The sequence below is a fragment of the Hakea prostrata genome, chromosome 1 (assembly GCF_041222555.1).
Source record: "Hakea prostrata isolate BN-2017 chromosome 1, UWA_Hpros_2, whole genome shotgun sequence".
NCBI lineage: Eukaryota > Viridiplantae > Streptophyta > Magnoliopsida > Proteales > Proteaceae > Hakea > Hakea prostrata.
In genome coordinates, this window is record NC_142600.1 from 5,881,133 (window position 1) to 5,908,015 (window position 26,883).

A 26,883-nucleotide genomic window follows, 5' to 3' on the forward strand; every position below is an offset into this window, starting at 1 on the left:
TGAGGAGAACCTATGCTTGTTTTCTCTCAGTATTTTATAGGGTTCCTGGCATTTTCGTTAGGGTTCTTCGACGGAGCGCGAAGTCTTCAAGACAAGAAGGCAGATAGTTGGTTTCTTGAAAGGTACCATGCTTCAGATTTCTGGACGTAGAGATTTTTCTTCTACACATACCATCGTCTTTGTTCTTGATGGAAAATTTATTCCCATCGGTTGAGATCATTACTGCGTGCACTCTTTTTTTTTTTCTTCTTCTTTTCGAACGTTAGTAATGCCTTCTGCAAATTGGGTTTGCAGGGTGGAGACTTGCAGTCGGTGGTAATGGCGAATAATCTTCAGTCATCCGCCCCACCGGTAGGGAAAGAAATCTGACTTCTTCTAACGCGAGACCTTAATTTCTTTATCTGTTTTGTAAACCCTTCTAAAAATTAATCTTCATTGTTGTCGTGGGAAGCCACTTCGTCCGCCGCCCATTGTTGCATCCGCTGGCATCCCTCAAAATTATGTCCAACCTATGTCTATGCAAGTAATTGCTTCTTCTCTCGATGAATTTGTAATATATTTTATTTGACTATCTGTTAATGTTGTTGTTCTATCTTTTAGCGAAATTGAGAACAGTGAAATTGAGAATGCTGTAGTTTCGCTAAATCAATATTTGTTGCAGTTCCGTCCGATGATGTCAGGGCAGCAGCAAGGGCAGCAGCAAGGGCAGCCGTATATGCAGGCGGGTTCTCAGCAGTTTCGGCCTGTTGGGCAAGGTGTTCCTGCATCGAATGTTGGAATGCCACCTTCTGCTCAAGGTCAGCAGCTTCAGTATTCTCAACAAACTCAGCAGTTGCCTCCAAGGCCTGCGCAGCCTGGTAATGGTATGCCTCCTTCACCGCAGGCGATTCGGATGCCCTATGCGCAGCCAAGCATTTCTTTTTCATCTGGTCCACCACAGCCTCAGCAAAGCATGCAGCCTATGGTTAATCCTATGGGCGTAGCTGGAAGCATGGGAATGCCTTTTATGTCACCGTATACTGTAAGATTTCACTAATTTCTGTGTGTCCGCTTTATGTGGTGGAAATCTTCGATCAGTAACGTTCTATAATTGGCTTACCTGCAGTTTACTCCATCCTATGGCCAGCCACAAAGCAATGTTAATAACTCAAACCAGTTCCAGCCAATTTCTCAGATGCACGTTCCTAACATGCCAACTAATGCAGGGGGGCAATCTTGGATGTCTTCTGCAAGCCATAGTGTGCCCCTTGCTACACCAACCCAGCAAGCTACTCAACAACAGCATGTGATAACGGCAACCTCTGTTCCGGTATGACATTTTGGCTTTAAAATGTTCTTTGTTATTACTAGTGTGGCTAGTGCTTTTATGTCAAGTGTTCTCCTACTGTTGTCATTGTTTATTTGAAACTCGAATGCTTTTGTAAATGAAAGGCACGTGTTCATTTTTGTTTTTTGGTTTTCAGGCTACAAATGCTCAACTTAACTCCAGTCAACAGTCTTCATCAGATTGGCAAGAGCATAAATCTGCTGATGGAAGAATGTATGCTACTATGATACATGTAGTTTATAGTGTTGTCTTTGATTTTAATTGGTCATTCATTTTGGAAATGGCATTGTGTCTGCACTATGTTACATTTGGCTGACAATTAATTCCTATTCCTAGTAAATGCTTCCAGTTTTTCTTATATTAAGTTTTCTGACTTTTTTATTCTAAAAATGGTCAGATATTATTACAACAAGAAGACAAGACAGTCTAGTTGGGAGAAACCTTTAGAATTAATGACACCTGTTGAGGTGAGTCTTATTTTCCTTGCAGCCTTTGTTACATGACTTAACAAATTTATATGCTATGGCCTGTAAATCACCACTTGGAATTGTTCTGTGATCTGAATATCCCTTTTGTGGTAATTGACAATTGTACAACTGCTTAAATTGATCAAAATTGTTTTATTTGAGATTCTCTGTTTCTTGCATGTTCCTTCCACTGGTATAGATGTCATGGCAAGTCAGGAGAAATAAACGACCGCTCTATATGCTCAATTTTGAAGGCGGGGTTACACTTTATCAAGGCAGGCAATTGTTGCAATTTTTTACCTTTTAATTCATCATGTAGGGGCATTATTTTCCTTTTTTTTTTGGTGGTTGGACAGTTTAGTAATAATGGCTGCTGTTCTATTCACAACTTAGAGTTTCTATTACGAAGCTTAGCTGCCTTTTCCCTCTCTCTCCTTTGAAACGTTCACTCCTTGAGACAGTAGAGAGTTGATGGAAATTGTTATTAACCAAGAAAATGGACAAAATGCTTTTGGTTTAGGTCAAAACACTTTATACTTGTACTCTCCAGCATTTTTTATTATGGGTCATATTTTGCATTTAGTTTTTGTTGTTGTTCTTAAAATTAGCACAAAGTTATTATGTCATGTAAATTCGGATCTGAAGTTATGGAGGGATTGCTTATTAATTGTCCAATGTGATCAAAACTAGAGCTTGTATAATTGTATCCTCTATATCTTGCAAATTTTTTTTTTTTTGTCTAATTGACAACTACATGTATTACCTTAGCAGATGAGCAAGTATGTTGACTTATCAGTTAGCTTTAAGTCTGTTAAATTTCACACTTGTGATGCATTAGTGTTTTATGCTGTGTATATTTATATGCTTTGGCATATGTTTTACTTAACTTCTATAGCTTTTCAAAGGATTCTGACAGGTGCACGTTGTGCTACTCAATTAAGAGGTATGAAGTGATGTGTTTCTGTGCTCTGCTTGTTGTAGCTACTGCAACTTTTTTCTTCTTAAACCAGTTGTAATATTAATAAGTTTTAGTATACCCTTGGGCGTTTCTTCTGTAAAATAGAATATTTTGGTGAGATATGCAACTACTCCTTAGACTTTACTGCTCTTTTGGGCCCCCTATTTAGCCACCTGTACTTGGATGTTCACTAATTGCCTAGTTTTTATTTGAATGATTTTTATGGATGGTTCTGCAACCAAAAACTACTGATAGTGTTAGAGTTGATTAGGAATATTGGGAGATTATTTTCTTTTTAAAGTTTGTTTCGGAATTTACCAGGTTTCCTTTAGTAGTTGGATTTTCATTTTTTAAATAGCTTGTATTAGGTAAAATTTCAGATTGAATGGAATGAAGTAGTTGTGTCATGGTTTGAATAGCTTTTTCTCTGTGTAAATGTGTTGTTTCCTCTCATCCTCCCCTGGCTTCTTGTTGTCCGTTTTTCTCTCCTTCAACTCTGATTTCCATCAGGCTTCTTCCCTACCCCTAACTGGCCTTCCACCAACTTGGTCTTACAAAGATTCCTTCTCAATTCCAGACTGGTGTTTGAAACAGAACTTCTCCTCAGGAAGATGGATGGGGTGATTCTGGTGATTCCCGAGTCTGGATCCACCTTATTGTTTGCAGTCTCAACTGAGAGAGATGTGCAGCTTGCCTTAAAATATATGTAAAATAACCAGGCACCGAATCCTTCGGGCAGAGGTTGATTTCTTCGCCACAATGCTATGGAGTACTGCTCACTGCATTGTTGAGAGAACTCTGTTTTGTTTGCCAAGAGAGTCTTCAGTATAGCTCTTCTTTCCTTCATTCACTCCTCTCTTTCTTTTCTTCCCTGTTTGCTCTTGTTTTACAACTAGCAGCAGTTGAGGGTGAGGCGGTGGGAATACATTTCAAACTCCAGCAACCAAACCCTTCACCCTCTTAGCAACCCAACCCACTTTCTGTTCCCTTTTTTGGTTGTCATGAGACATTCTAACCTGCCCGGTTTTACAATTCGAGCCATGGGCGGATCCTGGTTTGACAAACCCCCTTAGGTGGGTGCAACAGTGAGAGTTGGTGGTGGGGGCTCAAACCGACAACTGTTTACTGTTGCATACCATCTTTTACCTGCCAACCTATACCTTGAGGGTACCTAGCTTTTTCTTTCGTTTGCATTGTCCCAGCGAACTCCACCCCCAACCCACCCAAAAGGAGTAGAAGAAAGGAAGGAAGGAAGGAAGAAACAGAACATTACAATATTGTTGCTGCAATGGTTATCACTGAAAAGCTTTCCCAATCCACTGAAGCACAGCCCTGTTACAATCAATTATTGTCTTTGCTCCAGATTTCTAATTGCAATAAAAGGGGGGGGGGAGGACCTTTAACCGCTGTAATCCTCCAGAACAAAGCTTTCTTATCATACCTTAGTGGGGCAACCATCTTGAAAACCCTTTAGGGTTCTGCCAACAAATTTTCCTCCCTTTGATTCCCAGTCACACCCCATCTCTTGGATCCCTGGTGATGTCTTTTTTACCGTTCCTTTGTCTTAGTTTTCACTTAACACCCTCTGAGCTGCTTCAACCTAAAGCCCTCCCATCTTGGTTCTGTATGAACCCCCCCCCGGGGGAGGGAAGAGCTGATGCTGTTGGTAATTTTTGTATAGATTGAATTTTATTAACATTTTTAGTAATCATGGATGTGCAGTCTTTTCTGCATGATTGAGGTATCGATTATTGAACTCAATTCATTTTGAAATGTCTCTGCAACTTGTTTCTGATGAAAAGTTAATTATTGAATCATCATTACTGTACCTTGTCATTGTTTAATGACATCTGTTTGCTATTTGGTGGATGTAGGCCTATTAAGTAAAGGACTTTTTGGCTTCTTATTTGGAGCAAATAAGTTACGCCAATATTTGTTGTTGTATACATGCCAAGATGAGTGCTTTTAGTCCATTTGGAATTGAATGCTTTGGTTTCACATAAGGACAAACCCCCCCCCCCCCCCAAAAAAAAAAAAAAAAGGGGGGGGGGGAGGGGACGCAGAAAAATTAATGCAAGTCAAGAGGATTTTAAGAGGCTTCGCATGGCTTGATTTAGAAAAAGAGAAATTGAACGTTATTCTTAAGAAAATAAGACCTTTTTTGAGGTCAATAAACAAGTTACATAGGTGGTTTGCACCTTCATTTTAACTAGAATCACTTTCTTTTCTTTTTTTTTTTTTTGAGGGGGGGGGGACTTGGATAGGGGTTAGGGAGTCATGGATACAGTTGCATTTAGCTGAATGAACAGAGTTTGCTCAAAATAGCTGTTGAAAATTTGATCAAGTTGTTGTGATAGTGTATGCTTGGAGGCTTTTCCTGGTAAGCATCTTAACCTTGAGGGATGCCCATTGAACAAAGAGGAAACTAAAATTTATTTGCTGACCTTAGAATAAGATTGTATATATTGCCATCAGTGTGCATGCCTGCCTCTAACAAGCTGCATTTTTTGAACATACCATTCAAACATTGTAGTTTTTTTGAATCTGCAGTTTGTAACATGTATACGTAAGGCTCTGTGGGCAAATACATTTATCACTCCCTTGGGAAGCTCCCCTGTTGCGTTTCCAGGCATGCTTGGCTCTCTGTTATCAATAACACTGATGTCATTTATAATTTCGTTTTTGCTTTTAAATAATTTTGAATACCGTTGTTGTTCATTTCGTCAGTAGTACGTGTTGTTGGTTGCTGTATGATATGCATAATGTGATAAGACATCTCCCTTTTTTTTTAATTCTTTGCTCTAATTTCTACTTTACACATTATATTGTCATTGTTATTATTATTATGTGATCTTATTTATAGTCAACTTTCATGAACCTTTCTGTATTTAACATTTTTCTGGTTCAGAATACATCTTGCATAGTGCACAGACTTGTTATCATCTTGTTGTTGTCACCCCTCTCCCCCAATTCTTTTTCTGTCGATTATTTAAATTGCGAGAATCTGTGAATTGTGCTAAATAGTTTCTGAAGATTCACTTTGTGCTTTTGTTATAGATTGTCATATGATAAGTGCTAGATCTCTTTTTCTTCAATTTGTTTAATGATATTTCAGTCTTGGCTTACTCATTTTTGCCACTGTTACAGAGGGCAGATGCTTCCACTGTCTGGAAGGAATTTACAACTCAAGATGGCAGGAAGTAAGTGATTGATTCCATGAGGACTCCACCTGATTTGGTTAATAAAATCAAAAGTAATGCCGACGTTTTTAATAGGAGATCAATTCCACAACTAACATTGCTATAGCTTAAATAGTAGTTGAAAAGTGAACTAAACTTCTGCTTTGGCATAGTTGAATATTGAAATCTTAGTAATTTGGCTGAAAAGTTTTACAAAATTTTTCATTGATTATGAAGTTCAGAAATATTTAGTTATTATATAGGTGTTGCTAGTAATGATTAGGAAAGTTTCCGTTTTGCTTTTGTTTCTGATTTATATTACTTTTTGACATCTCAGATTAAATGGGACATAACATTTTTCTTTTGCCCGCATGTGAATGGAAAGTTTTTAACTTTTGATTATGAATGGAAAATAGAAAAAATATGGCTGGGCTCTTGTTACAGTTTATTTCTCTTGATGCCAATATTGAATTTTTTTTGCAGGTATTACTATAACAAGGTCACTAAGCAATCAAAATGGACAATCCCTGATGATTTGAGGGTATCTAATTACTACTTTTTGAGACCAATATATCCTATCCTTACTCAAACTATACTCTTATTTTAATCTGAATGACGGTTTTGCATGTATGGTTCCAGTTGGCTCGTGAACAGGCTGAAAAGGCTGCTAGTCAGGGTCCACAGCCAGATGCTACCGTGACTTCTAGCTACTCCGCTGTTGCTGTTGCATTAGCTGATACACCGCCTGCTGTGGGGATTTCAATTAGCTCTTCCTCAACTGTTGCAGTTTCATTGGTGGCATCAAGTCCGGTTCCAGTCACACCTGTTGTTGCTCTAAGTCCATCCCCTGTTGTGACTTCTGGATTGTCTACTATTGCTGCTATACCTTCTTCTGTTGCATCAAATGCAGTTGGGGTACCCTCTCCTTCATCAGCTCTTACCCCCTTACAATCCACTGTTTCAGGGGGTACTGTGGTTCCCGTTGTTGTGGATAATGCTGCCACTCCTACAACGTATGTTCCTTTTTCAAGATATATCTGTCGTCTGTGCTGCAAATTATAATTTTTGTTCTCACCTTTTTATGTTGATGCTTGCAGGACCAAGTTTGAGAATGTGTCTCAAGGTGGTGCAACTTCCATTGATGGGGCTTCTGCTCAGGACTTGGAGGTATATTTATAATTTTTAGTAAAATCAAAGCTATCTTATGTGCCATCATGGTTGTGTCTTCAGTATGCACTTTTCTGGGGTAGATACTGATATCAATTAAACTGTGTAGGAAGCCAAAAAGGGCATGGCTGTTGCTGGCAAGGTCAATGTTACTCCACTGGAGGAGAAAGCTGTTGTTGACGAAGCGTTGGTATATGCTAATAAGCAGGTATGGATCTAGAATCTTACCTTTGATGTGAATTTATTTATTCCTATAGCTTCTTATATTTCGTAACATCCAGGAAGCCAAAAATGCTTTTAAAGCCCTCTTGGAATCTGCAAATGTTGAGTATGACTGGACCTGGGAACAGGTAAGTTTTACATCAGTTATCAGCACTCTTGCTTAATTTTCAAATGTGTCACTGATATGAAATGTTCTTCTCCTTAGGCTATGAGAGTGATAATTAATGACAAAAGGTATGGTGCTCTGAAATCACTTGGGGAGCGTAAGCAAGCTTTTAATGAGGTAATTATATCTAAATGTTGCCTTGTATTAATTCACACGTTTTTATAGGAGTTTGATAGGGTAGGCCTATTCTACTTATCTTGAATAAACTTCTATCTTCCTATTTTTGTTGTATGTTCCAGTACGTAGGCCAAAAGAAAAAGCAAGGGGCCGAGGAGAGGCGCATTAGACAGAAGAGGGCAAGGGAGGAATTCACAAAAATGTTAGAAGTATGATAAATTTCTATCTCTAGGAAATTTTCATTGTTTGAAGTCAGAACCTATAATGATTATTATATCTTTTAAACTTCTTTGCAGGAATCAAAAGAGCTCACATCATCTACAAGATGGAGGTCAGTCTCTCTCTCACTCTCTCTCTCTCTCTTTCTCTTATGTATGTATATATGTATGTATGTATGTTAGTAAGCCAGATAACATGGCAAGGTAGATCTGACTGTAATACCTGGATGTTCGACTCGTATGTTGGGGTACACTTACAGCAAAGCTATAAGCATGTTTGAGGATGATGAAAGGTTCAAGGCTGTGGAGCGAGCCAGGGATCGTGAAGATCTTTTTGAAAACTACGTGGTGGAATTGCAGAAAAAGGTGGGTCTACTAGATTATTTGTAAAGCCATATCAGTATATATTTCATATCTTTGCTGGCTTTAAATGGTTAAGTTGTTGGTAATATACAGCCATTAGGAAACTTTACTTCCCAGTGGGATAGCTGCTATCTTTTTCGCAGCCTTCATTGTTGCTGGAATTAATTTTCTGGATTACACCTTATATATAGGATAAGGGACAATTTCCAACAAAAGATAAGAACTAATATCATCACAAATATCCAGCTTTGTAATTCTGGAATGACGTTTGTTGTCAAATTTGTTCCTTTTATGTAAATCTGGTCAAATTTATGTAGAGGGTTATTGAGATACACCTGAGACATGAAACTACGATTATAGAGAACCAATATTGTTCTATACCAATAAGGTTCACAATAGAAGCAATTTTCTTAGGAGATACATGGAAAGATTCAGAGATTGCAATTATGGTCTTCTGATGGTCTTTATTGAGTTAGGAAAAGCTCAAGAGAAAATCTTCAGAGAGTTAAGCTGGCAAGTACTTGAGAAGAGTTACCGAAGATGGTAGATGGGTGACTATGTGCTTAAGACAACCAAGCTGCTCAGGTGTTATTTTTATTTCCCAGCACTTTTCAATCAGCAACAACATGCCTGTCGCAACTAAATGCGGTCGCTACATGGGTTCTTGCCTTTCAATCAGCTCTGTTTGAGGCCATACTACATACAAGGCCTAAGCTATTCATGTCCTTTCTCACCACTTTCCTTGAGGTTATCTTAGGTCTCCCAGCTCCCAGCATCATTCGATATGTTATAGTGAATAGCTTATATCATTAAAAATCAACATTAGGCCACATCAATCATAAAAGGCAAGTTATTAAATGTTTAGAACAGTCAAACTGTACATTTGCTTTTACAGTTCTTTGAAATGTAAGATCTTGCATGTAAATATTTAAACTACTCTCAACATAGAGAAATGTTTCTATTCTCTGAGAAGTTTGACTAGTCAAATCAAATGTTTTTAGTTTTACATGAGACATTTTGTCTTAGACAGATCTCAAAAGTAGCTTTCCAAAAAGTCTAGTATTATGAAAATATGACTCATCGAGTGGGAGTCAAAATACCATGAGTTTTATGATGCGGTCAGTATTGTGCGTATGTTTGGTTAGTGCACAACTTCATACTCGTAGCTCCTATTCTTGACCTTGAAGAGTTCATGTATGATTTTGAACCTAAGCAACACTCTTCATTGTATTAGAGGTAGCAATACAAATAAGAACAAATTCAAATTAACACGCTTGTCTTAGTTATATGTTATTCTTCATTTAAGTGATTGTGCATGCCAGGGTGACTATCTATCAATAGTATCTGTTCAAACACGTCAGAGTGACTACGTATCAATTGTATCTGTTCTTTTTATTTTTTATTATTTTTTTAAAATTTAAGTTTGACAATTTCCATTTGTATTTTGACCATTTCAAAGCATTTTTGCTTCCATCAATATGCATCTCCAATGCAGTACTATATGACACGTTTACTACAGCTGCCTGACCAATATGATACACAATACTGATACTTCGATCCTGGATGATAGCTTCCTATGTCATTTTTGTTTGCATTATGACCCGTAGGTTGTGAATAATTTCATAACTGTTTAGCATGTTTTTCTTACTGTTCGTTTCATGGGCTCATAATGTAGGAACGTGCCAAAGCTTTACAGGAGCATAAACGAAATATAATGGAATACAGACAATTTCTGGAATCCTGTGACTTTATTAAGGTAAGATGATTAGCTTCATTCTTACAATTATCCATTTACATTGTCAGAAGTGATTGGGTGTATATCTATTTTTTGGCTGCAGGCAAACAGTCAATGGCGGAAAGTTCAAGATCGCCTAGAGGATGATGAAAGATGTTCCCGTCTTGAAAAGATAGATCGCCTGGAAATCTTCCAGGTAATTTGAATTGTTTTGCATTGACAATGTATGGTTGTGCTATGTAATCATTTGGCATGTTTATGCAGGAATATATACGTGATTTGGAAAAGGAAGATGAGGAGCAGAGGAAGATACAGAAGGTTCTGAAACAGGACCACCTTTCTATGCTTATGGTAGTTCCCCCCCTCAAGGGTGAGTTTTCATTCTTATCTTTGTTGTCCAACTGCAGGAACAACAGCGGCGAGATGAGAGGAAAAAACGTGATGAATTTCGTAAGTTGATGGAAGGACATGTTGCTGATGGGATGCTTACAGCTAAAACCCATTGGCGGGACTATTTTATGAAGGTATTCCTGACAAATGTTTTTCTAATAAAGGACAGAATAGTTTCTTTATTTTGTGAATATTTCTGTTGATATTCTCCACTTCATTCTATTTCATAATAGCTTTCTCATTTCTTGTGTGTTTCTTTTCATTTTTATTTGCAGGTTAAGGACTTGCCTGTATTTATAGCAGTATCATCAAACGCCTCTGGTTCTACGCCTAAAGATCTGTTTGAGGATCTTGTTGAGGAATTAGAGAAACAGGTTTGAGTTTCATTCATAATCTGACTATGGGAAACATGTTTAACCCACTGACCAATGTGGAATGACATTTTAAAAACTCTTCTGGATAGTCATTTGCTTGTCCTTTAAAAGCCTCCTATTTTTTGGATTCCTGATCATGGGTTGAGATATTCAATTTTATTGGTGTGGATGATTGGTATTCATCATTTCCCGGCAACCATGTAGAAGAAGTTTGGTTTTTCCATAATTTTTTGGGATGAATTAGTACTTCTAAGTATAGTGCCATGTTTCAAATATTCTTGGTCGAAATTTCAACTTATTCTTGGAGGCAATTGGTTTTGACAGTTTCTGAGCAGCTGCAACTTGTTTCCTCCTAGTCATACCTAAACAAAGCTTGGAAAGCTTAGATTTGACACTCAAGAACTACATTTAGAGGAGTTTGGAAGTTGAAGGCCTGATACTCATAATATAGGGATGAGGATGACTGACTACTTGGTAGTCTGCCTTATTTTGTTAAATGTTGACCCAAATTATACTTTTGATTCAATATGATATATGCAATTTTTAGAATTTAATGTCACAATAGATGTTGATTAAACCTGCCAAAAGTTTTGTGATCTCATTAATTGAATTATTAGTTTTAATTTATTAGGTTGGAAATAAAGTACTTTATTTGTTGTGATATGAACACTTAACACCTGGTATTGGCTTACCGTCTTCTCTGCCTGCCTCTGTTGAATTGGTAACTAAAAGGTGTCATATTGACAACTAGTTGAGTGTTTTGGTGTGTCTATTGTGCTTACTTGTAATGAGAAAACCTTGTCCTTGGAGCAGTGTGGAAAATATGTCTAGAATCTACTAAAGAGATTGGGGCTTTGCGGTTTCTTTACTCTATTATTTGAGGTTCACAATACTTTAATTCTAATGGTTTTAAACCCAGACTGTTCCTTAGATTGTTTAGGTGAGGGATTGTTGAAATAGTGCCAAATAGTCAGAATATTGTGATACTGTTTAGTCCAGAACAATTTGTCAATAGTTTTTCCTGATGGATTAAAAAAAGATCCTAGGAAGAAGAGAAAATTTGAGGTCCTCAATGACTTGCAGCAGCTGATGAATGCTATAGCTTTAAAGGATGGGTTGTTGGATCTCTTTATTGCGTGTTAGCCTAGGTTCCTCTTATAATTCTATTTTCTATAAGCTGATGGATAGTACTTGCCACAATAGTATGGGTGGTTGAATCCCTTTGTTTATTGAGTTGTAGTCTGGGTATCTATTGTAGTTGTTAGTGATACTAAGAGTGAGGATATTTCAAGTAGCAAAATATTTACTCTTTTAAGTCGGTCTATGCCATTAGAGTATACTTGGCTAATATAGAAGTATGCTTAAGGCCCTATTGAATGATTATTTGGTTCACATAAAACCATGGGCTATTTACTTGCTTCTCTTGACCTCTCTTCATTTTCTCTCCTTTCTTCTCTGTTGTTAAGTGCTTAGTACACTAACAATGACAACCGACTTAGTCCCACCTTTTAATGACTAGATTCCTTGCAACCTAATATCGTAGAATGGAAAGGGTAACAAGATAAAATGTCAATCACTTAGTGACTCCAAGTAAAACTTCTGAGTGATACTGTTTTATAGATGTTAAAATGACTATGGACTGACAGAATTGTTTGCTTTTTGATGTTTTCTCTGTTTTTATTGATAGTATCATGACGACAAGACTCGAATAAAGGATGCAATGAAGTTAGAAAAGGTAAATGATTATAGGATTCTTGTTCATATATTTAATCTGCATATCTGTATCTAAATAGGTATATATGTCTGTATATATGAAGTAAAAATCTATTGTTTTGTTTATTCTCAGATAAATATGGCATCATCTTGGAGTTTTGAAGACTTTAAGGATTCTATTACAGAGGCTGTTGGCTCTCCACCCATATTGGATATCAACTTAAAGGTAACCCTCACCTTGTTTCCATCCCTTTGTGTGTCCTGAGTATGAGAGTGCATGTAGGCACATGCACCTCCACACAGAGATGCAATAGCTTTTGCTCATGTGCATACTTGCAACCTTCCATGTTGAATTTTAGTTCTCAGCAGTAATTTTGTATTTGTAAAGGTGCTTCTATTGAGATGCTTGGAACGTTTAACGTGTTTCAAGCAACAAGGGATGTCTTCCCAACAGTAACTTTGTGTGGTAGTCGACATCTTCACTGATGTCTTCTTTCACCCTTTACTAATTATAGATATAGATGGGGAGTTGACGTCGGTGTATGGTGAATATTATTTTTTATTCAAAAGTAACATAATGATGATTAGTTTGGTAACTTGGGTTAGTCTTTGTCACTGGTACAAAGTCGAATCTTCTTTGGCTGACATGACAGTGGTACTTATAGTTTGTTTCTGTAGGAGGCCTTGTAAAATTCTGTTCAAGCAACACTGTAGTTCCCATCATCATGTGATTGTGAATGTCACCTGCTTCCTGCTATGACCTATGCGGCATGCGTCACATTTTGGTTGAGTGGATATCTTATATAATGCTATACTATAATAGTTTACGAAAAAAAGTTCATTGGTATCTATATCTAGAGAAATTATGAATCACGTGTTACTAAAAACATGGTTTGATATGTTGATCTTAATTCTGTAACCATCTGGTGTTTAAATAACATTATTTTGGGATACTGTAACCCCCATCCTATAGCTTAATTACTTAATGGACCCTACTCTTTATGAAATTACTATTGCCCCCCTTATTTCTAATGGTGTTAAGAGACTATTACAGTTGGATGTTTAATGTTTATTTTGCCCTTCTAGAATTAAGAAAGCAAAAAACAATATTATCCTCATTTAGAAGAAAAAAAAAACCATATGAAATACCAATTTTACACTTGTATTCTTATCATTTTGGATTCCAAAAAAAAAAGAACCTATCAATATAGGAACTTCCTAAAATTGATAATTTCAAATTAGAAAGTAAATAAATAAAAAACTATTGGAAGTAGTAACTTCCTAAAATTGATAATGTCAAATTGGAAAGTGAATTAACAAAAACTAGGAAATAGTGCCAAATAGGAAAGTAAGTAAATAAAAGCTAAAAATGAGGAATTGCCAATTTTTTTTTGTTTCCTTGTGATTTGAATTCGGTTTTGAGTTTTGTCTTGGGAGAGGGACAGGAAGGAGTTGGGTTTACGGTCATTGAGAGGAAGAGGAAGGAAGACGGTCTGTTTGTTTGTTGTTGTTGTTCCCCCCAACCCCCTCCCTCTCTCTTTTCCCCCTTTTTTTTGGTTGCATGGTAAGAGAAGAAAACGAGATTTGTTTTTATATTCTCTCTTTATTTTGATTAGAGAAGAAGATCATTTAATTAGGGTTAATTTTTTTCCTAATTACTAGGTTAATTATGTAATTTAGTATAAAATGTGAGTGAGTAGTATAAAACCTTAGGTTTCTTTTGAATTTTTGGATAGATCAAACATGCCATGTCATCACTTAACTAACAAAACTTAACGGTAGGGGGGGCATCAGTAATTATCCCTCTCATTTTCCTTTTCTTTGTATCATGTTTTTAGCGCTGGCTTATGACCGATCATGGATTTTCTCCTTTTCTGCTGCCAATCACGGACGGTTTTCATTTAGCATGCTTAATATCCTCATTTCTGGTTGCAAAAAGGGTCTAGTATGAGATTTGAAGTTGTTTTATGATTTTCAGCTTGTTTATGAGGAATTAATTGAAAGGATCAAAGAGAAGGAGGAAAAGGAAGCCAAAAAGCGTCAACGCATGGCAGATGATTTCACTGATTTACTACACTCCATTAAGGTATTGAAGATGTAACATCTTGAGTTGTGGTAGTGGCTTGCTTGAAAAAGCAATGTGTGCCCAAATGGTGTGAAGAATTTACTAGTTGGTTTTCATTATTGTAGGAGATAACTGCGTCTTCGATATGGGAAGATTCCAAGTCACTTTTTGAAGACAGTCAAGAGTATAGGTATGGAATACTAGTTTCTGGAATGCTATTACACATTTTACGCTCTTGTAACCCAATTTTGAACTTCTGGTAAATTTATATGTTCTGGTGACTTTCACATGGTTAGAGCAATTGGGGATGAGAACTTCGGAAGGGACGTCTTTGAGGAATATGTCACGTATTTGCAAGAAAAAGAAAAAGAGAAAGAGTGCAAAAGAGAAGAGGAAAAGGTACCTTGGACCAAAATTTCCAGGCAGGATTGTTTTTGCTTCTACCATGTTGATGTTAACATTATTCAAATTATTGATTCGTAGCACTTATAATATTTTGATTATTGATCAAAATTTCCAGGCAGGATTGTTTTTGCTTCTACCATGTTGATGTTAACATTATTTGAATTATTGATTTGTAGCACTTCATAATATTTTGATGCTCGATCATTAATACCTTGTTTTGTTGCAAATATAATGTAATTGCGTTGAAAATTCGATAGAAAAAACATAGCTTGTTCCTTTAATTCCAGGCAATGGTTTTGGATGGTTGCCTTAGTCACCAAGGCCTTGCTTGTTGCTGTCCCCTATTTTGTTGAGCCCCTCAATGTTGTTGGTTTGCATAGATGTCTAGATAACTATGGTCTCAGGGGCATCATCTCCATTTTTCTTTTCTTTGTTTTCTAGTTCAGATTAAAACAAGGAGAGACTGAAGGTAGAAATCTTATTATTTAACTCGTAGCAAATGGTTATTGGTTGAGGTCTGATGAATTTTCTTTAGTCTGAAAACTATCCTTTCACTCTGCTTCTTATACAACAACAACAACAACAACAACAACAACAATAAGCCTTGTCCCAACTAAATGGGGTCGGCTACATGGATTCTTGCCCTCCAATCTGTTCTGTTCGAGGCCATGTTAGATACAAGGCCTAAGCTATACATATCCTTTCTCACCACTTCTCCTAAGGTTATCTTAGGTCTACCCCTATCTCTTCTAGTTTCTTCAATATGGATTATATCACTTCTCCTTACAGGGGCATTTATAGGTCTCCGTTGAACGTGGCTGTGCCACCTCAGATGACTTTCTCGAAGCTTATCACTTATGGGAGCAACTCCTAGACCAACTCTAATATGATCATTTCTTATCTTTCCATCCTAGTTTTGCCACTCATCCATCTTAGCATCCTCATTTCTACTACACTAAGTTTATCTATATGATTCTTTTTAACAGCCCAACACTTTGCACTGTACATCATAGCTGGTCGAACAACGGTCCTATAAAATTTTCCTTTAAGCTTTAATAGAATACGCCAATTACATAAGACCCCAGACGCACCTCTCCGCTTCATCCACCCTATTTTAATTCTTTGGGAAACCTCATCCTCTAAATCACCTCTTTTACTTATGATTGAACCTAGATACCTAAAACAATCACTCTGAGGAATCTCTTTATCATCAAGTATCACCACCTCATCATTTGCCCGATCATGACTAAAGATACAAACTAGATATTCTGTCTTCGATCTACTAAGTTTAAAGCCTTTTGATTCCAAAGCTACTTTCCATGATTCTAATTTGGTATTAATCCCCACCTGGGTCTCATCAATCAACACAATATCATCCGCAAAAAAGCATACACCAGGGGACCTCATCTTGAATGTCTTTGGTTAATTCATCCATTACCAGTGCAAATAGATATGGGCTTAAAGTTGACATTGAATGTAGCTCAACTGTTATTCTGGAATTCATTACTTTGTCCCGTCACTGTTCACTCTGTTTCTTATATTTCACGAAAAGGAAAAAGAACTCTTTCTTCTGTTTCAAGCCATGTTATAAATATTTGTAATTCTAGTCTAGTCTTGTACATATCAATATCTTTAGAACAGCAAACTAAACATGCTGTCTGATGATGTTTAACATTCCTAACAAATTTTACTAGCTATCCTCATTAAAGCTGCTGGTTTTTTTTTTCCTTTTAATTTTCTTAGCTGCTTTCTTCTGCAGGCCAAAAAAGAAAAAGAGAGAGAGGAGAAAGAGAAAAGGAAAGAGAAAGAGAGAAAGGAAAAAGACAGAGACCGTGAAAGAGACAAGGGAAAGGAAAGATCCAAGAAGGACGAAATGGAGTGTGAAAATGTTGATGTAACTGACGATTATGTCTCCAAAGAGGGAAAAAAGAGGGAGAAAGAGAAGGACAAGAAACACAGGAAGAGGCATCATAGTACAGCAGATGAAGTTAGCTCTGAAAAGGATGAGAAAGAAGAGTCAAAAAAGTCTCGTAGGCATAGCAGTGATAGGAAAAAATCAAGGAAGGTATGCCATGGTGAAATGTTTCATTCAGTAATTCTTATAATTATGGTTTACATGGAAAATTAGACGTATTTCTGTGCTTCCCTTTGAGCATCTTGAACTACATTATGACATTGGTGTTGTATCTTTGGTAGCATACACACACTCCAGAATCAGAAAGTGAAAGCAGACATAGGAGACATAAGAGAGGTCACAGGGATAGTTCCCGTAGAAATGGTGGTTATGAGGAGCTTGAAGATGGAGAGCTTGGAGAAGATGGGGAAATTCGGTAATTTCATTTACCTCCTCGTTAGGGATTGATAATTTTTCTCACTCTGTATCTTTGTTTCCTGTCTGCAAGCCTTTTCTCTGTCATCTTGAATCTTTTGCATTGAAGTAGGGGTAAGAGTACGTGTAAGGGTGTTAAACGGTCCGAGATACTTATTCCCCCAGTCTTATATGCTTGAGGGTTGAAACTGTAACCTGACCATTTAACTTGGCATTTTTAAAATTAAAACCATGATGATTTAACTAAACGGTTTTGGTTAAAGCAGCTTTGAAATGGTTTGGTTAAATGGTTCTATATGGTCTTAGATGGATTTAGTCAAATTGGTTTAAGCTGGACAGTTTCAAATGCTCGTTTGCACCAATTTCCTCTCCAGTGGGGGGGGGGTAATAAGAGGGAATCTGGTCAGCCACACCAAACACTTGCAGATATGATAAGGATTTTCTTTAGACAACTCTGTCGTGGTAACTCAAAATATTGGTAAACAGTCCCCACTTCGTAGTTACTTCTTTCTTGGTAGAGGACTAGTGGATTAATGGAACTATTGTTTTTCTTTTGTTACAATTGACTTTATTTGGATTAGATGGTATGAAACCATCAGATCGAACAGTCTAAACAGTTCCAGACCAATTAAATAAATGGTTGCGTATTGGAAACCATTATCAGATCATTTATTAATTGCCCACTGGTTTCTGTCTAAACAATTTGGTTCGTTTCTGGTAAATGGTCAGCATTGATTTTTCAGGTGTGCTTTATTGCTTTAATGACCCTCCCCAGACACAATAGGGGTGGGCGCCTTGTGCACTAAATTTGGCTTAGGCTTTCCTCTGGGAGAGATGGTGACCATGAAAGGAGTTCTTTTTGTCTGTGTCAAGACTGACTGCTTGGTGCACTGCCTTGGGCCAACCCATACCCATTTAGGTATCCATGTGAAAGTGAACCATGTCCAGTTGGCTTTGGCAGGACTTCTCTCTCCTTCCGTCCCCCCCCTCTGACTTGAGTCAAAGGCTGCCCCTTTTGGGTGATCAAACCATTGGGCATTGGGTTCTCCCGTCTTAAACCCTTTGCACTGTACAGAAATGAGGACCAAGCCATCTCAGAGAGCCATCTTTCTGTTCAACCACCAGAACATGTTGCAAAAGTTGTATCTGCTTTTTCCTACATTGGCTGGGTTGATTGATTGAAAACTTCAATAGAGTTTCCATTAATTTCCCTTTGGAGTTCAGGCCGAACCATGGTCATATAATTAGGGAATCTGGTACTGAACACCAGTCATGCATTCTGCCACTGTTTGTCAGTTGTGAGATTGTAGACAGCCTCCAGGTTGTTATCTCAATTTATCCATTCCCATTTTCCCCCCACATTCATCCTTCACTTTACTCTTTTAGTACCTGCTAATGTTATTTTATCTTTTGTTCCCAAATTTGCCCTTCCATGACATGTAACTCACATTCCTTTGCTTTGCTTATTTACTTTCTTTTGGAATTTCATTAATTACTAAATTGTCATCAGCCTTGACTTATGGAATTCTCTTTATTGGGTGGGCCCATAGTGATATAACAAGGGATTTTTGAACCCCATATCCACATCAATAAACTTTGATTAGAGACCATATGAGGTCACTATGGTGATTGGTGACACTGCAAGAGTTACTTCACTAATCTTGGGGCCTTCAGGAGTAGTTTGGGAGCAGAATTTTGTTTGACAATCTGGTTTTGTTTTATACTTCTAGAGATTGAACCAGCCAATTTCTGATCTGGGATGAAGAGATCAAGTACAAAAAAACTTGATCTGCACAAGCCAGAACAGCTTCAAATAAAAAACAATCAGACTCACAGAAACCTTGACTGTAACATCATTCTCCCCCGTGATTTTAACTTCATTGTGCACCATCTTCTCCTGGTTAGATTGAGTTCTCCTAAAGGGCGCGGGAGTACTTGGTCCACATCCTGGCTTTTATGGCCTGAATGGTTTTTGCTGGTTTTGGGACTTGGGGATGAAATCAGTACAACTTTCTTCGCTCTGCACAATCTGCAACAGCTTTAAATAAAACACAATCACCTTTCATGGAGACCTTAACTGTAACATCGCCTCCCACTTGATAGTAACTCCACCACTCTGTCTTCTACTGGTTCTGTCGAGTTCTCCAAGGGGCAAGGAGTACTTGGTTGTACGGCCTGATTTTGATGACTGGAATGATCTCTTCTAGTTTTGGGGCTTGGGGATTAAATGAAAACCAGAGATTGATGGGAAGGTTGGGTGTATTGTTGAAAGAATAAAGTAGAAGAAGGGGTTTGGGTTGGAATTAAATAGGTTTTCAAATCAGAGTTTGTTTGCCAAGAAAAAGCTGCTATTGTAGTCAGAGATGACTGGTAGAGCGACAATTACATCTCACAGCGGGTGTTTGGATAATAACTAAGACTATGAAATCTTCATTGAATTTGAAGATTATTCTTTGTCGAATTCTCAATATCCCAATGTATCATGGAGCTTATGTGAAGTATGCTATTCTTCTAAGTTCATTATTAAAGTGGAACAAGACTTGAGAGAAGTTGAAATCATGAAGAGGTGTCATTTAACACAACAATTCAGACATAAGTAGAGCTGTAAGGTCAACATGCAAAACCATGTTCATGAGTAATGAGTAATGACAAGGAGTGGAAATAGGGAATGGGATTATCATTATGGGTGAACCCCCCCTCACTCTGGTTGTGCGGAAGCCTTTGACACCGGGTTCCCCTTTAACAACAGGCTGCATTGCGAAGGATGTTCAACACATCAAGTTTGTTATTCCCTGCATATTTCATGACACTGATGTCAAAGCCTATTTAGGTTTTGTCTAAGTTGCAGGCAAGGAACTTCAAGCTCCTCTCTTACCTTCTGTTCATTTTTATCTATCTTCTCATCCTTAAGAAGATTTATTTCATCTCTTTTCCTTGCCCTCTGTTAATCTGATTGCGTCCCTCAATTATATAGTTGCTACTTTTATATCAGAGCTGATAACAAATTTGATTATTGGGCTTGCTTCCATCAGAGATCATATTATCATAATCCAGATGATCATATTGCATTTCAAAGTCGTATTGTGATGATCTCTTTTCTTTGGATCCCTAGGATACGCCATTAGAAATATGGAAGATGCAACTCATTCTGAATCTTAGTAGAAGTGATTTTTGTTACTTGATAGGATTGCTAACACAAATTGAGAAGGGATTTAACTTTGAAGACGTGTTCATTGCTAAAAGATGAAGAGAGTTCTGTGTATCTCATTAGCTTGTATGCCTGAATGGTTTTGACTTTGTCTTACTGATCAATTCCTTATTTTCATGCATCTGCAATCTCCAATGGAATCCATATTGTGGTGGTTTCTTTTGGTTTTTTTTTTTGGGGGGGGGGGGGGTGTTAAGTTGCAGAAAGATGAATGTTGAACGATTTTGTGTTTTTGGAATTCTCAGTAGACGCGAGCTGAAAGGTTTCTTTTTGTTATGACTAATGTTACTTCAAAATTTGAGGGTGTTCTCTTTACAACAAGGTTACACCTTAGCTTATGAAATTGCAATATCGAATACAGAGGAAACTACTTTGTAATAGGGCAGACAATCTCTTAGCATGTATCTATATTTCCATGGTTTTTGGTGAATGTCATCATTTCCTGACAAGTGAAGCTTCTGCTTTTAATTGAATCAGATCACGAGGACATGCCACCAGAAATGATGATTAAAGATATAAAGAGTCTGAAAGGGCTGCACCAGACAGAGGTAGTGTAATTTTCTGCAGAAATTATCTATTACCTGAGATCCTGAAGATAATTTAGTTGTTACAATCTATTTGTTTATTGAGGGAGATTGGTTGTGCAACTGCTTTAAGAAATCAGCTTAGTAGTAGCTTACTCTCAGCCTAATCTGTCCATGTTTGTTTAATCTGAATGATACTGAAAGCTGAAACCAGATAAAAGTCAAAATATTTTACGGCTCAAAGTAGTTCATTTCAACTTACGAAGCTTCAGGTCTAATCACCATTACTCTTCTCTGTCTAGTTCAAGAGTTGAGTAATCAACCTCTTGTTATTTTTAGCAGTCATACATTTTGCTGATGAATTCGAAATTGAGTGATATTTGGGAACTTCTGTTAATTTTGTTTATGATAGTCCTGCTTACTTTTTCATTCTCAGTATGTTTTTCACCTAGACTTTGGTGCAGTCTGGTAAAGGCATGGGAGTACTAGCCTACATTTAGTTGCAAGGAAACTTGATGGAATTGAAAATTTTGCTAACTTAAAGATGAAATCATTACCCCATGGGATTGTATAAATTACGTATTTTTCTTACCGTATCTAGTAATGATATTTTTTACATGTAACTTTTATTTGGGAATTTATAGGATTACACAAAATCCAGTTTGTTCACAAAATACTTACTAATTTGTTACACTTGACAATATTACATTGTTTTGGGTTTTAGTTTACAAAACTATCCAGAACAATGTTCTTGCAACAAAAATTTTCTTTATAGCAGTTTTATGGTTCTCTTCTTGCCATCCTACTCGCCATTATGGTTTGAGATCTCAATCTCAACAAGGATCTTGGTCCCTCAAAAAACCAAGATCTTGTGAGATCTCGGCCGAGGTGTGGTAAAAATCCTCGGTCAACTCAAACCAACTCAAGATCTCAGTGGGTGGTAGAGCTCAATTTGGGCTTGAACTTGGTATTTGGTCTATTTTAGGCCTTATAAACACAAGGTCTCCCTTAGATTTGTGAGAAAACAAGTGCGTATATGAGTTCCAACTCGACCCTAACTTTAAAACCGATAGGCTGAAGAGTGAATATTTAGACTTATAAAACGTGATTTACACAACCATTTCTTGATATAAATGACTACATAAATGGTTAAAGTCAAACAATACATCAAACATATTCAGTTGTTCACAATTTCACATTACAACATCGGTGTACTTAATAAGTTACACCATGGGAGTAGAAGAGTAAAATCAATGACTAAGTAGCTTTTCCAACTTCTACTCCACCAGCACCTCCTCCAGTAGTGTAAAACATTGTTTTTGAAAAGGTTATTTTTCATTTGGACCCTTTAAGGTTTGGTCAAAGTCATATTTAATCGAAAGAAAATGACATTTTGCATTTGCCTCCCCTGTGGTATCCAAGAAAACCAATTAAGGTCATAAAAACTGCCTTTATAAATTTCCAATATCTTTTCAACTTGTACCATATTTAGTTAAAAGCTTATTCCAATACCAAATTATTGGTGTGTCATACCTCTATTCATGATCTGGGTAAGTTGAAGAAAAGAAATTGAAAGGATGTAACAATGTTTTGGTCATAAAATGATGGTGCGTCTTTAATTGCTTTTTTGGATACCACAGGGGATGCAAATGCAAATGTCATTTTATTTGGACTGAAAATGATTCAAGTCAAACCTCAGGGGTCCGAATGAAGACCTTTTGAGAAAAAAATGAAGTTTGGGAAGAACACTCACCGAGCTTCAAGATTGGCTTCAAAATCAATAGATCTTTGTTGTAGATGAGCTAAGATGCAGTCTAGTTTCTGGCAAAAAATCCGGCTAAAGCACCAAAACCAACAAAGGGGGAAAGATTATCTTGATTGAAATGGGGTATTTATAAAGACTAGATTAAGCTTAGATCATAAGATATCTAAGGTCTCGAACTGAGAGCTTGAGTCGAACCGGGACCTAACCCAAGATATTGTATCTTATTTGGTATCGACTTAACTGGCATGAGATCTTGTCTTGAGGTCTTTAAAAAAAGGAGAGATCGGCCAAGATCTTGCAAGACCTTGAACCATGCTTGCCATGCTGCTGCTCCCACATGCCACCACCATTTTTCTGTAGCTTACCTGCTTCTACCCCCATCTGACTGTAACACCATCCACAGGCAAAGCCACATAAGTCCCCCTCTGTTAATGATGCAACTAACCAACCCATGTCCCGGTGAACCCCTGCTTTAGAAACATCTCTACTTCAACTATCCCCATCTCTGGAACAGTGGCTAACTCACCCTTCCCATAACCTGCATAGTGCGGCACTCCCAAATGCCTCTATGCACCATAACTTGCTGCCCATGGTGGCCTTGCAACCATCTCTCCACTGTCTCTTTCTTTGTGAGCCGCTATTCCTCGTTTTTCCCCAAGCCCCATTCCTGCTGAACCTTTTTTTGTAATGGAACTGAGGTGTCAGGGCCAGCTTACATGCACTTCAACTAATCCTCAGGGAAGAGCTTTTATATATATGGGGAGGCCCCGGCGCCAAGGGGGGGATCAAACTCTTGACCTCTTATAAGGTGTTGGTCTTTGCCAACTTCTCACCCCAATCCTGCCGAACTTTTTGCTACTAGTACAGACTAGAGATTGGAGAATGGTGCACCGATTACCCCAATCCTGCTTAACCTCTCATTTTTAGTAAACCTCTCTCTCTTTTCCCATCAGATATTGACTGACCAGATTGGAATTGTGCCCAACCATTCACTTTTGACTGGATTTTTTCCATGTTTAAAACCTTTCAGTATGAGGGAAAGGTGTCCTAGGTATCTCTGTGTGGTTCTCTCTATTTGATTACCGACCAGATTGGCATTCTGCCCAACCATTCACTTTAGGCTGGATCCTTTCCATGTATAAAACCTTTCAGTATGAGGAAGAGGTGTTCTTAGTTTCTCTGGGTAGGTTTTGAAACTGCAAATATGGTGATACCTGTTGAATGAAAATGAACAACAGTGGAGCTCCGATCAGAAATCCATCGAGAGTACAGCCTGATGAATCATCAACGCCTATCCTCACAATGGTGCTACGGCCATCTGATCCTCAGTGAACGCAATCACCCAGTTTGAACCATCCATCAAGCTGACTCCCCAAAGCCTTCCTCTGCAATTCTTGACCCTAATCGCTAACCTATGAGTGGCTGACCAACTGAATTGAGGGATCCAATCTCATATATGTTTTTTGAGAAATATGGAAAAGCAGTAAACCATGAGCACTGTACCACCTGGTGAGAACAATATCCATGGATTGTTACAGCAATAGATTGTGCGAATGTAGAGGGTTCGATGAGAATGTTCAGTATGGCACGATTCATTTTTGACGAATAAATCGGAGGAAAAAAATGTATGCTCCAACACCCCTTCTAGGGATAGTGACATGCATTTGTAACCATCTACTCTGTACTGCTGCCATAGTCGAGAAGACTGATGATGAGAGCTTGTAGTTTAGACCCAGGTAACAACGTGCAGGATGGACCTCTGTGTTTTATTTAAGTGAACTGTTCTCTTTCGTTGCCATACCAACAGGGACAACATTATTTATTGACTGTAGAGGAAAGGATTACCTTTAATGGTCACCAACTTAGTTATCTTTGCAATAATGTCCATTTAAGTATTAAAAGACTTGGATGTGTTAGTCATATGGTTTAATGGTCACTAACATTCCCTTCAATTCCCTTGCAACCAAATGAAGCCTTACTGGATAATAGTATTCTTTTCCTTGGAACGAGAATGAGAGTAAAGGATTTCTAATTTGTCATGGTTGGACGCTCAAAACATATGTTCAACTCTTTGGACTTGAAGAATTTTTGTTATCTTTAATTAATTGTGAGTATTACTTCTGGACTCTGCTCTAGCTTTTTTCCTCGGATGAAAACAGAGCATTGTTGTTTTCCACAATTAATTATATTTATATGTTCTGGACTTTGCTCTACCTTGTGTCCTTGGATGAAAAGTGAAAACACAACATATGGTTTTCTCCCTTGGGCCACAGAGAACCCTGGTATTGTATAAATTTAAAACTTGTTCAACCTTGGCCCTCCCGTCTTTCTCAAGTGCAACCATGCTTTGCTTTGCCTGGCCTGGTGCCAAAAATGGGACATGCAGTGAGTTTCTGATTTTAAACCGAATGGCACCAATGATGTGAGCTATAAGAATTTGGCCACTATAAATGTATATGTTGCCAAATCTGTTTATTTGTCCACCACAAAAAGAGAAAAGAAAATGAAATGCAAGACTTTGCCAAGGTGTGTGGTTCACTCACCCAGACCCTGGGCTGTTGCTTCTTGTGACATCTTTGATTTGCAGTTCTCATTCCATTTTGGTTTGGTTTGGTTTTCAGTTGTCGTTCCCAAGTATCAATTTGAGAAGGGCAGGTGGAGGGGCCTTTTTTGTGGTTCCAAAAATGTATTAAGCCAAAGATTATTCTAAATGTGAAGTAGGAATATGTCTATTCAACTCTATATAGAGCAATGTTATCGGCAGTGAAGTGTCCAATGCCTGACGTGTGGTTTCACTGTTTGTATTGTTACTGAATGTATCCAATGATAATTGGTATCCAGAGGAATCTCACTTGATTTTGGTAACCGATTAGAAACAGATGCAATATCCTCAGAAACCAGGAAATTCGTCATTGTGATTGCCATGACTTGTAGAAGATATGGAGAAAGATGAAACTTGTACAATGAATAACATCTGATCTTCACCTAAGCTCTTCACTTGCTTTCACTTTTTCACTTTAAAACCTTAAACCCAACTGTGTTTTCTTCTGTGTTCTGTACCTGCATTCTTCAAAGGCAGGTACATGAACTTCTGATTTCAGTTTTTTGGCAAAACCATTAACATAGCATCGTTAGATAGATGGTAAACCCGGTTAAGTGCAGATCGAAAAAACGAGGAAACTTGTATTTTTATGCCCATGGGAAGGTTTTGTACTTGTATATCGATTGAAAAAGAATGTTTAAGTTTGCTTTTCTTGAAGGGCTTTGGTGAGGCTGCTGGTTCTTCTTGCAGGCCAGGTTTGTTGGATACATAGAGGGGATTGATCTTCCACAGGTCTCGAAAGTTCCAACTCGTGCATTTCGATAGTCGTGTTTATTATTCTTGGACATTTTAAGTTTTTATAAAAATTTTCGAGTTGATTTCCTTAGCTAATGTTTAATACATATGAACATAATACTATCTCACTCAATTACAAACTAGAGAAGATCAAAATGATTTATTATTTAGAACACTTCTGCTATCGTTTTTCAGTTTCACTTTTTGATAATTTCTCAATTTTGGATGCATTTGGTATACACTTTGAAACACATTTTTGTTGAGAAAAAAAAAAAGGAAAGATTTCAAGAATCCATAATGGAAGTGATCTTAATTTTTAATTTTTTTGGCCATTCTTGTTACCAGTCATAGTGAATGCGGGCTTACAGGGGATGGCATAGGGGAAGCGGAAGGTGTAGAGGGAGCGAAGGATTGAACCACCGACCTCTTTGGATTTTATGCCTCTAAATAAAGGGTGCACCCAATGTACTAAAGGCACACCCACAAGTTTGACATTTGACTTTTGATTTTGGTCTTTTGAAGAATCAGCGATATATCACAAAGTTTGTAATGAAGGTCATTTCGAATTGTTACCTTTTGAAACGATGAAATATTGCTGATTTTTCCTTCCATGCTTTTATCATGAATGCATGAAAATACTATCTTGTCTTTTGTAAAATATAATAAAGATAAAATTCCCTTATTTTTTCTATGCTCAGGCTTTATTTATTAGTTTCACATCTGATTCCCAAAAAAAAGAAACTATTATCTCTCGTTCTCCCCTTATATTTTAAAATGATCAGAGTACCCTTACTTTAATATCTTCGCTCCTTTTTTTTTCTTCTTTCTTTCTCCTCTATTTTCTCCCTCTTTTA

General features: G+C 37.5%; 1 protein-coding gene across 2 annotated transcripts; it reads left to right on the forward strand.

Annotated features, from left to right (window-relative positions):
- Window positions 1-26,824, forward strand: LOC149026954 (pre-mRNA-processing protein 40A-like). 2 transcript variants are annotated; one of them, XM_089157529.1, is made up of 31 exons: window positions 1-122; window positions 295-351; window positions 452-523; window positions 662-1,021; window positions 1,106-1,309; window positions 1,464-1,540; window positions 1,725-1,794; window positions 5,900-5,952; window positions 6,415-6,472; window positions 6,571-6,944; window positions 7,029-7,098; window positions 7,208-7,306; window positions 7,380-7,448; window positions 7,526-7,603; window positions 7,726-7,812; window positions 7,900-7,934; window positions 8,082-8,187; window positions 9,860-9,940; window positions 10,023-10,115; window positions 10,184-10,237; window positions 10,327-10,443; window positions 10,585-10,683; window positions 12,371-12,418; window positions 12,530-12,622; window positions 14,375-14,482; window positions 14,587-14,651; window positions 14,758-14,860; window positions 16,626-16,931; window positions 17,063-17,196; window positions 20,881-20,951; window positions 26,375-26,824. In XM_089157529.1, the coding sequence occupies exons 2-30, from the start codon at window positions 319-321 to the stop codon at window positions 20,912-20,914; spliced, it is 3,180 nt and encodes a 1,059-aa protein (XP_089013655.1). In that variant the 5' UTR covers window positions 1-122; window positions 295-318; the 3' UTR covers window positions 20,915-20,951; window positions 26,375-26,824. The 2 variants fall into 2 exon arrangements, with proteins under 2 accessions (XP_089013655.1, XP_089013654.1); XM_089157528.1 differs by lacking the exon at window positions 26,375-26,824 and having other exon boundaries at window positions 20,881-25,302.
- The last annotated feature ends 59 nt before the right edge of the window (window positions 26,825-26,883 follow it).

Bases quoted from the DNA above. Each gene is read 5' to 3' on its own strand.
- LOC149026954 (XM_089157529.1), top strand. From the start codon at position 319: ATGGCGAATAATCTTCAGTCATCCGCCCCACCG. The intron at 6,473-6,570 runs GTATCTAATTAC...GTATGGTTCCAG, and splicing joins CAATCCCTGATGATTTGAGG to TTGGCTCGTGAACAGGCTGA. The intron at 10,684-12,370 runs GTTTGAGTTTCA...TTTTATTGATAG, and splicing joins TTGAGGAATTAGAGAAACAG to TATCATGACGACAAGACTCG.